This window comes from Melozone crissalis, unplaced genomic scaffold (assembly GCF_028551555.1).
Source record: "Melozone crissalis strain CALT ecotype California unplaced genomic scaffold, PUWL_Pcris_2 ptg000063l_1, whole genome shotgun sequence".
In the NCBI taxonomy this organism is placed as follows: Eukaryota; Metazoa; Chordata; class Aves; order Passeriformes; family Passerellidae; genus Melozone; species Melozone crissalis.
In genome coordinates this window covers 11,566,396-11,578,900 of record NW_026535841.1, presented here as the reverse complement: position 1 = coordinate 11,578,900, position 12,505 = coordinate 11,566,396, and the positions used below count along the sequence as shown (strand labels likewise).

Sequence of the window (12,505 nt, the reverse complement as noted above, 5' to 3'; positions counted from 1 at the left end):
CCCCAAGGCTGCCAGAGCTCCAGAGCCTTTGGACAAGGCTCTCAGGCAGAGGGTGGGATTGCTGGGGTGTCTGTGCAGGGCCAGGATCAAACCAGGATCACAGGGAAATTACAGAACTTTGGATGCAGGATTTACCCTGCAAAAGGCGAGGACTCAATTCTGTTCTGCACCATCTCTGCCAGGAAGGATCCTGAGATCCCTCTGAGCAAGTGCAAAGGAGCCAGAAAACTCCAGAACCAAATTTAAACATGAGACAGCAAGTGCAAGGGGTGGGAAAGGGAAGGGAGGCAAAATCCCAGTGAAAAAGGGTTTTTTAAAAAAGCCTCTGGAGGACACATGGAATTTTCTCTCAGGTAAAGAAAGCCCTGGGAGCAGCTGCAGAGCACTGCAATCCTGGGCAGATTTCAGACCACTGACCCAATAATCCTGCCTGCTATTCCCAAAAATAATAAAGAAACAAATGTGGAAGGCCAGGGCATGGTCCCAGCCCCTCATTCCTGCACAGGGTGGGGGTCTGGCCTCAGCCTGGGATCAAATAAGGTTCACAGGGAAATCACAGAATTTTGGATGCAGGACTTACCCTGCCGAGGGGGAGGACTCAGGATGACTCCAAGGAAACCTGAAATTGCTGCAGGATTGCCTGGGCTTTAGGAAGGGTTTGTCAGCTCTCCCTCCCGTGGGTGTCTGAGTGTTTTTTGGGGGGTTTATGTTGTTATCAAGGGGGTTATGATGTTATCAAGGGGGTTATGATGTTATCAAGGCTGTTTGTTTGTGCAGGAGGAAGTGGAGGGGTGGCACAGCTGAGGGAGAGGTTTAGGGCTGCAGGAAGGGCAGGAGGGGAAGGTTTTGCACAAACAGCATGTGAGAAAGAAAACAAAGCAAACTTTTCTTTCACCACCTTTAAAGAGAAGCAAAAATGGCCTCCTCTGGCTGTGCACAAATTGAAAAGAAGTTTAAATCCATGTCTATAAAAAACATTACTTCCTGCATCATACATATCAGTTTTTATCACTTTAAATAAGGAAGTAACTGAATTTGAGGCCTGGATTTATCCATGGCCCTGCAGGAAGAGGCTCTTGGTGCATCATTTTTGCAGGGTCACATCTTCTCCTCATTCCCCCTGCCCTGCTTGGTGGCTCAGGTCACTGCAAGAGCTCTCTTTGATTTTTAAAGGAATTTGCTCCATCACATGAGCTCTGCTCTGGCCTTTCCACACAAATTCCTTAAAATCCACCTTCAGATGAAGAAAATTTTCCATCTCTGAGGAAGGGCCTCGATACCATCTAGAAATCTTTATCCACTAAAACATTTTCCAGCTGAACCAAAAGCCTGCAGTACATCAGAGCCATTCAGCACAACATCAAGCTGGAATATTTAAGTAATTCCTCATTTGCTGGCACAAAGAAACAATTCCTCCAAGGGAAGAGGCCACAGAAGGTATTTGCAAGGAAGGCTTTGGAGAGGGATGTCAGGTCCTCCCCTCCTTCCCAGTTTTGTCTCCAATGCTGTCTGGTATTCCCAACACCAAACCTGTTCAAGGTTTATGGACAGGTTTTGAAAAAATCTGGGAATTTCTTTAGAGGAAAAGGTTTCTGGCTTTGGATAGAGCCAAGTGAAGCTTCCTTGTGCCACAGGGGGGCTGCAGAGTCATGGCTGCAGGGAATCAGCCCTGTCCACCTGGAGACAGTGGTTTGCACCTCAAATCCATTTTCTATCCCTCAATACCATCCCAAATCCGTACTCTATCCCTCAATACCATCCCAAACCTGTATTCTATCCCTCAATATTATCACAAACCTGTATTTTATCCCTCAATACCATTCCAAATCCATAGTCTATCCCTCAATATCATCACAAATCTGTATTCTATCCCTAAATACCATCCCAAATCCATATTCTATCCTTCAATACCACCCCAAACTCATGTTCTATCCCTCAACACCATCCCAAATCCATGCTCTCTCCCTCACACAGTCCCAAATCCACGTTCCTTCCCTTAGATCATCCCAAATCCATATTCTCCCCCTCAATACCATGGCAAATCCACATTCTCCCCCTCAATATCCTCCCCCAAATCCACATTCTCCCCCTCAATACCACCCCAAATCCTCATTTTCTCCCTCACACCATCCCAAATCCACATTCTCCCCCTCACACCATCCCAAATCCACATTCTCCCCCTCAATACCACCCCAAATCCACATTTTCTCCCTCAATACCATCCCAAATCCACATTTTCTCCCTCACACCATCCCAAATCCACGCTCTCCCCCCTCAATACACGTCTGGCTGACGTAGCTGAGATTTCTTGTGAGATCCTAAATCCCTGAGTGCCAGGGCACAGATGGTCTTTAAGAACCAGGATTTTTCTCCAGCAGCTGGAATTGCACAGAATCCCCCACGTCACTTTCTGTGCCTCCCATCAGCAGAGCTCGGAGCCCACGAGCAGCCACGTGTCCTGCAAAGCTCCCTGGGTTTATTCTGCTCAGGAAGCAGAACCCAAACCCTTTCTCCAGGAAAAAAGGACACTGAACTGTCCATGACAGGCTAGAAAAGCAATTAAAATTGGGAAAGCTCATTAGCTCACTGCCAAAAGTCCAAGCCAGGGGTGTTCTTTGGGATGTGCAGTTCCCAACTGTCCTGAATGACTTGGGATCCATCACTTCCCATTCCAAACCTCCAGCTAACACACCCCAGCATCTCCCAAACCCTGCACATCCCTGATCCTGGAAGTGCAGCAAGGACTCACCTATTTCCCCTTCCACTCCAGACAGGTCACACCAAACACAAAACCCCCAGAGGGCTCCACCCCACCCTGCTCCACCCTCCTTCCCACACGGTTCCTGCCTCCAAGGATGGATGGGAAGCTCATCCCCACCTTGGGATGTGTGGAGAACCCCCAGAGTCCAGCAGGAGGTGCAGATTCCTGCAGTTTGTGTCCCCATCAGGATGGTGTGAGGGGCACAGTGGATTTGGGATGGTGGGAGGGAGAGAGTTTGTCCACTTGGACAATTTGCAACTGAACTCTGTCAGTTTTTCTCCACAATTCAGTCCCTCTGGAGCCTCCCAACATATTTCTCATTGCACTTGGATTACAGACTTATTTTGCCTCCAAGGAGGCAGCTCTGGCCCTTCACTGATGCTCACATTTCACAAACATTCCCAATGTGCAGCCCTTCTCCATTCTGGTTGGAGAAACATTCCTGCATCCTTCCAAAGCTCAGTTCCAGCCCAGTAGTGAGAGTTGCTAACACAGAAGTTGTTGTTTTGTTTAATATTAAATATAGCCCATTTTGTTAACATGTTTCAGCTTCCAAGACTGAGAGATCACAGGCAAGAGCTGTCCCAGGAAAAGCCTCTTGGGATGAATCCCCTCCCAAACATTTTAACGATGAACAGAAGCAAAGGAATTTATCTGACATGATCTATAATAAGATTTCAATATAACATTCAGCCTACAGCATTTCTAAATATGGCCAAAGATCCCTGGAGTTATTTGGCATTATTTCATCTTCCAAGGATTTTCTTTCACTTATTCTGCTGTGTTTGCATACGTGGGATTCCACATCCGTCACGGAGCGAGCCCGGCTGGGCCATCACTGACTTAAAACAGGTCTAAATCCAAGGCTGGCAGGTGCAGAACTTGTGAAATTATTTTTATTTATTTATTAAAAAAAAAGACCTGCTCAAAACTGGGAGATACAGGGAAAATTTCAAGCAACTTCCTTAAATCAAGGGTTGAAGGAATCTTGGAACCTTCCAACCCTGGATTCCTGGGCTCCTCACATCCATGCCCTGCTCCTACCAGTGAGCTGGGCTCATTCCCTTCCAATCTCTTCCTCTTCCCAATACACACTTCTACATCCATTGGGATATCTGAGGTAAGGAGCCATCTGTCTTCTCAAAGCCCAACAAATCAGAACACCTCACCACAGACCAGCACTCTCATCCTCTTCCCAAACAGCAAACAAATGCCAAGGGGAAGGAAAAATGGAAAAAGATTCTTCCCTGTGAGAGTGGTGAGGCCCTGGCACATGTTGGAAGTGTCCAAGGCCAGGTTGGACAGAGCTTGGAGCAACCTGGTCCATGGAAGGTGTTGGAATGGGATGAGCTTTGAGTCCCTTCCAACCAAACCCTTCTGCGGTGACTCTGCCCTCACCTCACCTCGGAACAGAAGGTTCCTGGAGACACCTCCAGGAATTCCAGAGTCCTCTGGAGCAGGAGCAAAGCCCACTCCACAGGGAACACTCACCATGACAGTGCAGTCCTCGGAGCCGCTGGCGATGACCTGGTCATTGTGGGGACACCAGTCGATGTCCAGCACCGGCCCCGTGTGCCCACACACTGTGGGGTAGGACTTGTCAATCCTGCCTGTCTGGAGGGAAGAAGAAGAAGAAAGAGGGCTGTGATATCCTGAAGGAAGGTGCTTCCCAACCCTCTGTTTGCTCTTTCATATCCTCAATTCCATGAGATTTGAACTCGTGGATCAGCAGAGGAACAGACCAGCAGCTCTTCCCCAGCATCAATGAGCTGGAAACTCCTCATAGAGCAAAGGAAAGGGTTCAGAGATCCAGCACAGCTAGATTGTGATCCCACACCTCAGCACCTGCTGCCACACCATCCCTTTTTCCACCCCAGCTTTTTGGGAAGAGCAAAGCTCTGGTTTCATCTGTGCTTCTCAACAGAGAGAGCTGAAGACAACCAAGCTAAAAATGTCATTGGAGGGCATTGCTGGTCACTGAATTCACCAGGTCTGCTTGGTTTCTTAAAACAGAAGGATTTTGCTTGGATGGGAAGATTTTAGGATGCAGTTGTGCAGAGGAAAATTTGTTTTGAGGAATAAAAGTTGCCAACAATGACTGTGACAGCCACACCAACCTCTCCATGGCCAGAGGACCGGGACCACCAATGCCAAGCTCCCTACAGGGATAACACTTCCAAGAAAATGAACTAATGAGCCACCTAAACCTGAACTGGCACAAATCCAGAGATGCTGAAACACCAATTCTGCCCCTGGATCTACCTTTTGCTGAGGAGCCCCTGAAAGACCTGATCCCACAAAGAAGGAAAAGGAAAATCACCCTCATCATCCTCCTCTCTCTTGGGCAATATTTACAATGCTGAAGATGCACAGCAATAACAGCAGGGTGAGGAGGAAACTCCTCCACTTCCACAGCCTCACCCCTGGTCCTGCTCCATGGGGTTTTGTTTCCAGGGAATGACCTTTTCATGATGAGTGATGGGAGAAGAGACGCAGCAGGGAGAGGTCTGGGATGGGGTTGTCTCCTTTTGTGTTTAAACACGCAGAAGAAATGGTTGGAATTTCACTTGTGCCATTGGATGGGAACATTCCCCAACCTTGGAGGTGACATTCCTTAATTTATGCCTCCCACCCTCCTATTCAAGGCTGATAACCAGAATAATGCTGGACATTGGCTTTAGAGGATGACTGACCTGGAGCCTTCCACAAACAGCAAAACAAGATATTGATCCCAAAAAAATCCCACTAGCACCTAAAAAGCCAAATTTAGGCTTCAAAAATAAAAAAAGACTCAGTGATTCAGCTGCTTTTGGAATTATTAAAAGGGGAAGAGTTGTGGATGAAAAGCCATAAACCTGCCATTCAAAAATTAAAGCCTGTGTAATCCCTTTTGGATGCCATAATGTGAAATAGGATTTAAAAAATTAATACACCCAACTGCCATGTAGAATTCATCCATTTTAATTTGCCCAATTAAAAGGAGAACCATGCAGAGCACATGAACTGCAGAAGGCACATGACAGGCCACAGACAAATACAGGCCTGAACCAAAAAGAAAAAATAAGAATAATAATGCAAAATGTCAGGGACTGCCTGTTCTGGCTCCCTGGCAGGAATCAGTGGGATCCTCCAGGAGGAGCTCCTGGTAACTATTTCCAGGCTGCACAAGCACTTGTCAGCTCAGTTTTGGGCTTTTACAGTCATTTATTACTGTGGGGAGTCAAAAAAAAATTAATTTCAGCAAATTAAACCCCAAACTTCACCTTTCAGTTTTGACCATGATGAATCTGCACAGGCTGAGCAGGAGCAGCCAAGAGCCTGTGACAGCAGTGACACCCAGGAGCTGCTTCCCACCACTTGAGATGGAGCTTGGCTCCTAAACCAGGATCCTGCACTTCCACGAGGAGCAGAACTTCCAGAATCATGGAAGGGGTTGGGCTGGAAGGACCTTAAAGATCATCCAGTCCCTGCCATGGGCAGGGACACCTTCCACCATCTAAGCTCCATCCAACCTGGCCTTGGGCACTTCCAGGGATCCAGGGGTATCACAGCTTCTCTGGGAAACCTGAGCCAGGGCCTCAGCACCTTCATAGGCAGGAATTTCTTCCCAAAATCCCATCTCAATCTACCCTCTTTTGTCTTAAAGCCATTCCCCCATGTCCTGTCACTCCATCCTTTATCCCAAGTCCTTCTCCAGATCTCCTGGAGCTCCTTTAGGCACTGGAAAGGGCTCTGAGGTGTCCCTGGAGCCTTCTCTTCTCCAGGTGAACACCCCCAGCTCCCTCAGCTCAGAGCATCTCCATGGCCTCCTCTGGACTCTCTCCAAGAGTTCCACGTCCTTCCTGTGCTGGAACTCCAGAGTGCTGCAGGTGGGGTCTGACCTGAGCAGGGCAGAGGGACAGAATTCCCTGTGCATCACCTACAGACACCTCCTGTCCCACCTGCACCAGGACACTGACACCAAACCCCGTTTCCAACAGGGAGCAGACAGGGACAACGGGGAAAGGAGATGTTATTTAGCAGCAGTGGGGGAGAGGCAGCAACCTCAGGCTTGTTTATCCACAAAGAATTATCAAACCAAGGAAGAGAGGACAAAGCAGAGCAGGAGATGTCCCACACAGCATCTCCATGGGATCTGGCAGAAGAAGACAATCCCAGGGAGATGAAGAGCCCAGGAGCATCAACACCTTCACTTGGGATTGAGAGGAGAGACTCTGCTGCTCACCAGGAATAATCCCAGAATCATTCAGGAATAATCCCAGAATCATTCAGGCTGGAAACTATCCCAGAATCATTCCGGTTGGAAATAATCCCAGAATTATTCAGAAATAACCCCAGAATCATTCAGGAATAATCCCAGAATCATTCAGGAATAATCCCAGAATCATTCAGGAATAATCCCAGAGTCATTCAGGAATAATCCCAGAATCATTCAGGCTGGAAATTATTCCAGAATAATTCAGAGACAACCCCAGAATCATTCAAGAATAACCCCAGAATCATTCAGGAATAACCCCAGAATAATTCAGGAATGATCCCAGAATCATTCAGGTTGGAAAGCCCCCCAAGATGACCCAACCAGTGACCAATCCCCACCTTGTCACCCAGCCCAGAGCCCCGAGCGCCACGTCCGGCCCTTCCTCGGCCGCCTCTGGGGATGTACAAAAATGAGCAGCAAACACCAAAACGAGACTAAATAAGGACATAAAAGTGCTGCAGGAGGCCCCAGCAGGGCGAGCAGGAGCTCCAACCCTTGGGGAGAAGCTCCTGCCTTGTGGTCAGAGGCACAAAACGGTCTCTGCAGAGCAGAGGAAACCGCGGTGTCTTCCTGAGCACGTTCCGAGAGCTCGGCGCCGCATCCGCCCCTCGTCACCAACATCTCCAGCAGAGCCCTGTCACCCCACAGGGGACAGCACAGGACAGCCACCCCCAGCACCACCCCAGGGCTGAGCCCTCAGAGTGAGCCATGAGCAGCTTTGAGCTCAGGGATGTGTTTTACCACCTCTCAGCATCGCTTTTGCAAATTCCATCCATCGGGTTCCTCCTCCCGGAGATTCCTCCATCAGATTCTGCCCCCTGGAGCACGGAACCCCAATTCCCAGCACAGCACTGTGCTCAGAAAAATCAGTATTTTCAGGGATTTGCCAAAAGGAAAAGCTGCACTAGGGTTATAAAAACCCACCAGGCTGCAAAAATCACCAATCCCATGGTTTTCAACACAATTATTTTACAATTGGGACAGCACGAGGTTTGGCAGCTGGGTGTGCTTCCACGACACCCTAATGCTCCCAGGTTTGGGGATTTATTTATTTATTTGGAAAATGTAATCTTATAATTAGGAGAGGATTTAAAATAAATCTCGAGTGCTGATACACAGCTTAAAATTAACTTCAAGAAATTCAATCCTTCTCACAATCCACCGGGGTTGTGGTTTGACACATCCCTGATAACTTTTGAAATCTGGAGTTGTATTTTATAAAATGTTGGTCAAAAAGGTGAATTTGAGGATTTTTTAATAAAGTTGGTTTTTGTCTGAATACACACTCAATATTCAGGTGTTTCAGCAAGGGGCAAATTTTCCTTATTAAATTAATTGAAATTATTAAAATTAAATTTTAGTGTATCTAATGTATTCCAGATTAAATAAAAAATAAAAGTTAAATCATAGAAATACTAAACACAGACCAAAAAAAAAGTGACAGATGAGAAGAAAAAAATTATGATTAAATCCAAAAGGGATGGATAAGCAACACAAGAAAAGTGTTCCTAAAAGTGGGAGTTTTATGAATTAATTTGAGTGTCTTGTGATCGTTTCTCTGCCAGAAAAGGGCATTTGGTGGCAGGAAACAGCTCATGGATTATGGTAAAAATATCAGAGAGAACAGCTGCTTCCCCAGCCCATGGCTGTGCTCCTTGAAATCTCCATTTAAATTAGGGAAGTGGCATCGAGTTGCACAAGCCAAAGCAGCTCCCCCCGCCCTCACTCTGCACAAGTTTGAGGAAGGAAATCAGGACACAACTGCAAAGTTTGAAACCCCAACCCACTGCACCTTTTCTCTGCTAGAGAAAATACTCCTCTTTTCTTTAAATTGTGGGTTTTCTTCAAAAAAAACACTCCTGAATTTCATCCAGGGAACTTCTGAGCACTGAGGCTCCATCTCTGGCTGCAGCAGCTGGGCCTGGAGGAGGCAACTGGGAGAAAATTGGGGTGGAATGGAAATTCCTGCCCATGCCCAGCAGCCATCAGGCATCCTGAACTAATCTGGAAGATTAGGAAGTGTTATTCCCAAAAGATCCACTGCAAAGTCAGGCAATAAGAGGCCACTGTGCTCTCCAAGAATCCCCCAGCAGTGCTCCTGTTGTCACCTTGGCAGCTGCAGGGCTGTGACATTGGATATTGGGGAACATTTCCACACTGGAAGGGTGGGCAAGCATGGAAGAGGCTCCCCAGGGAAGTGGGGGAGTCACCATCCCTGGAAGTGTTAAAACACAAGAAGTTGGGGCATTTTGTGATGTGGTTCACTTGCTCAAAGGTTGGACTTGATGAGCTTGGAGGGCTTTGCCAACCTCAAGGATTCCATGATTCTGTGATTCCATCCCAGGCTGCCACAGAATGGACACATGCTGGCTTTAAAAAGTTAAAAAAAAAATCCCAAAAACCAACACAAACAGCCCTCAGAGCCAACCCAACCTGCAAAATCCCAGCACTAGGAGCTGGGAGTGCAGCACAGCTCCAGCATTTCCATGGATATCTGTCCCAGAAATGACATTACAATTAAAAGGGACAGAAGTAGTGCTTTTTTCCCTCTCTAAAATATAATTTCCAAAGCAATTCATCCCCCTGCTCCTTCTCAACTGCAGGAAAGCCAATGGGTATCCCAGGAACTGAGGGCTCTGGATAAAGTGTAAAATCCTGCTGCTGTTCAGAGGATGAGCATCCACCCAGAGAGAGCAGAGCTGCTGGGCAAGGAGACAAAGATCCACAAGGATCCACAGAGATCCACAAAAATCATCCCCATGAGCTGGGGACAGATGATCCAGGGCTTCACCAAGTAAAACTTCCATTTTTATTACTGGACAAACCCTTAAAATTGCAGAGATATTTGTACAAACCTCTGGCTCTAAGACAGGGGATGGAATTTGCTGCTTTTTTCCCTGGAGGAATGAGATCCATTAGCCCCTCTGCTGCCCTCTCTTCCCTACTGCATTAGAACCTGATGATCCATTGGAATCAAGCTGACAGTGATAAATAGAAACTTCTTTTTATAGAGAAAAATCCAAGGTGAAATAAAAGGACAAAATCCATCACACTCTCCCTAAAATGGCAGGAAAGGCTCAATAAACCCATCACAGCAAAAAAACTCCTGGTTTTGTTCTACACAGAGTTCAGAAAATGATGATTTTCTTTCCCTCAAATCCTTCCTGGTGGAATAGGAATTGGGAAGAGCTGCTTAACAGCTCTCATGGATGAACACCAAGGCCTGTCACTTGCAGAACAACATATTCCTTGGAGGAGATCATTCCCGAGGTGTGCACGCCCCCACCCACATGCTAATTGCCTCTGAGGGCACCATCTGATCCCAGATCCTGCTGGGAAGGGGGTGAAGGAAGGGATCAGGAAAATGGAAAAATCTAATTAAAGCTATATCCAAAAGGGACTGAATAAACCTCTGGTAAAAGCCTTATGTAACACAGCTCGTGGCTGAATGGATCTTTCTGCGTGAACTCAAACAAAAAGGAACATTTGCAGCAGGTTTTTCTGTGCAGATATAAAAACTGGCAAAGAGTTTTGGAGGATGGGAAAAAAGAAATTTTTCTCTACTTCTGCTGGAGGACACATCCAGCACCAGAACCACCCTTTGAATCCAGGTGTTTCCAAGTCATCCTGCCCAACGTATCAGGAAACCCAGGGAATTTTTATCTGGTACCTTCCCTGTGTACCCAGAGCTTTCCCTCAGAGAAAACCAACTCTACAACCACAGCCCAGAACAAGCAGTGAAGTTTCCAGCTCCTTCCCTGGTGAGCAGAGTTAACACTGATTATCCTGACTCTTATCACCTCCACAACCCTGACCGGGAGGAATTACAGCTTTCCCAAACTATGCGGCTCATTCCAACAGAGGCCAAACCCCCAGACCGAGCAACCTGTGGGAATTCAGATTGTGTGATGCTCAGCAGCTCCTGCCGGAGCATGGGAATGGCGATTCCTGGCAAAGCCCCTGCACATGTGCGTGCAGGAAAACAGGAAGCTCACACAAAGCATTTCCACAGCAGCAAAGCCGGCTCGGCCGCGCTGCTCCGGGGATGGAAAGATGATGCAGGGAGGGAAGAGGATGCAGCTCCTGGGTCTGCCGCTGGTGCAAGGGGACGGAGAGACCCTCGGCAGCACGGGGGAGCCGGGGACGCGGCGGGGACGTGGGTGACACGGGTTAATTCGGGCACACACACGGGTTATATCCCGCATATGGGTAAATGAATTCGGGTTAATGAATCCCCGCGCGCACGGGTTAATTCCTGCGCTCACGGTTAATTCATTCCCGCACACACGGGTTAATTAAGTCCCGCGCACACGGGTTAATTCCCGCGCACACACACGGGTTAATTCATTCCCGCGCACACACACACGGGTTAATTCTCTCCCGCGCTCACGGGTTAATTCCCACACACACACACACAGACGGGTTAATTCATTCCCCCCCCACACACACACGGGTTAATTCCCACACACACGGGTTAATGCTCTCCCGCGATCACGGGTTAATTCCCGCACACACACAGACGCACAGACACAGACACACACACACGGGTTAATTCATTCCCCCACACACACACACGGGTTAATTCTCTCCCGCGCTCACGGGTTAATTCCCGCACACACACACACACAGACACACACACGGGTTAATTCATTCCCACACACACACACAGACAGACAGACAGACAGACACACACACACACAAACACACGCACACACGCACACACACGGGTTAATTCTCTCCCGCGCTCACGGGTTAATTCCCGCGCACTTGCCGCGCCGCGCCCCCGCCCCCGCCAATCAGCGCGGCGGCCGCGAGCGCTGCCATGACCATATAAGGTAAAAAGCCGCGGCCGCCGCAGTGCCGCTGCGGAGAGCGCGGGTGCGCGCGCGCGGGAGGCGGGGCTTGCGGCGAGGGGCGGGGCCTCCCCTCACGCCGGTGTCCGCCCCCCCCCCGAGCACATGGAGCGGGGTCCCGGGGGGCTCATCCCGCCCCAAAAACACCCCAAAAATATCCCAAAAACACCCCCAGAGCTCCCGCTCAGCGCCCGGAGGGAGCTGGGAGCCTCCAGCCCGGCACCGATAAACCCCGGCCATAACAAAACCCTGTAATGTCACTGAGAATTGGCAAGAAAAGCACATTAAAAGGAGTAAAATCGGCCCTTTTCTGTGCTCCCGCCCCAAGGGTCAGTCGCATCCCAGGTAATTCCCAGTGAGCCGCAAAGCGCTGGGATTGAGCAGCCACGATGTCGTTATGGGACATTTCCCCTGCAGAAATGCAGCAAGTGTATTTTTATGGCTCAATTTTAAAATCGGCCCAATCCCATGGTTTAAAATTGCCTTTTTTTTTTTTTTGACTATAACAACAAAGATTTTGCTGCGGGGAGCTTAATAAGTATCTGTGCTAAACAGGCTCAAAGAGAAATCCAAATGTTATTTAGGGTGTTGAAGGAACTAAAGGAACAATTTCATCAGCCCAGGCTATAAAAA

General features: G+C 48.3%; 1 protein-coding gene across 1 annotated transcript in view; it reads right to left on the bottom strand.

The window, feature by feature from the left end:
- CORO1C (coronin 1C) overlaps nucleotides 1-12,505 on the bottom strand; it is a 38,881-nt gene that overhangs the window by 7,883 nt on the left and 18,493 nt on the right. Inside the window, exon 3 of the mRNA XM_054288521.1 lies at nucleotides 4,253-4,375. Coding sequence (XP_054144496.1) covers nucleotides 4,253-4,375 — 123 coding nt within the window. The remainder of the gene's footprint in view (nucleotides 1-4,252; nucleotides 4,376-12,505) is intronic.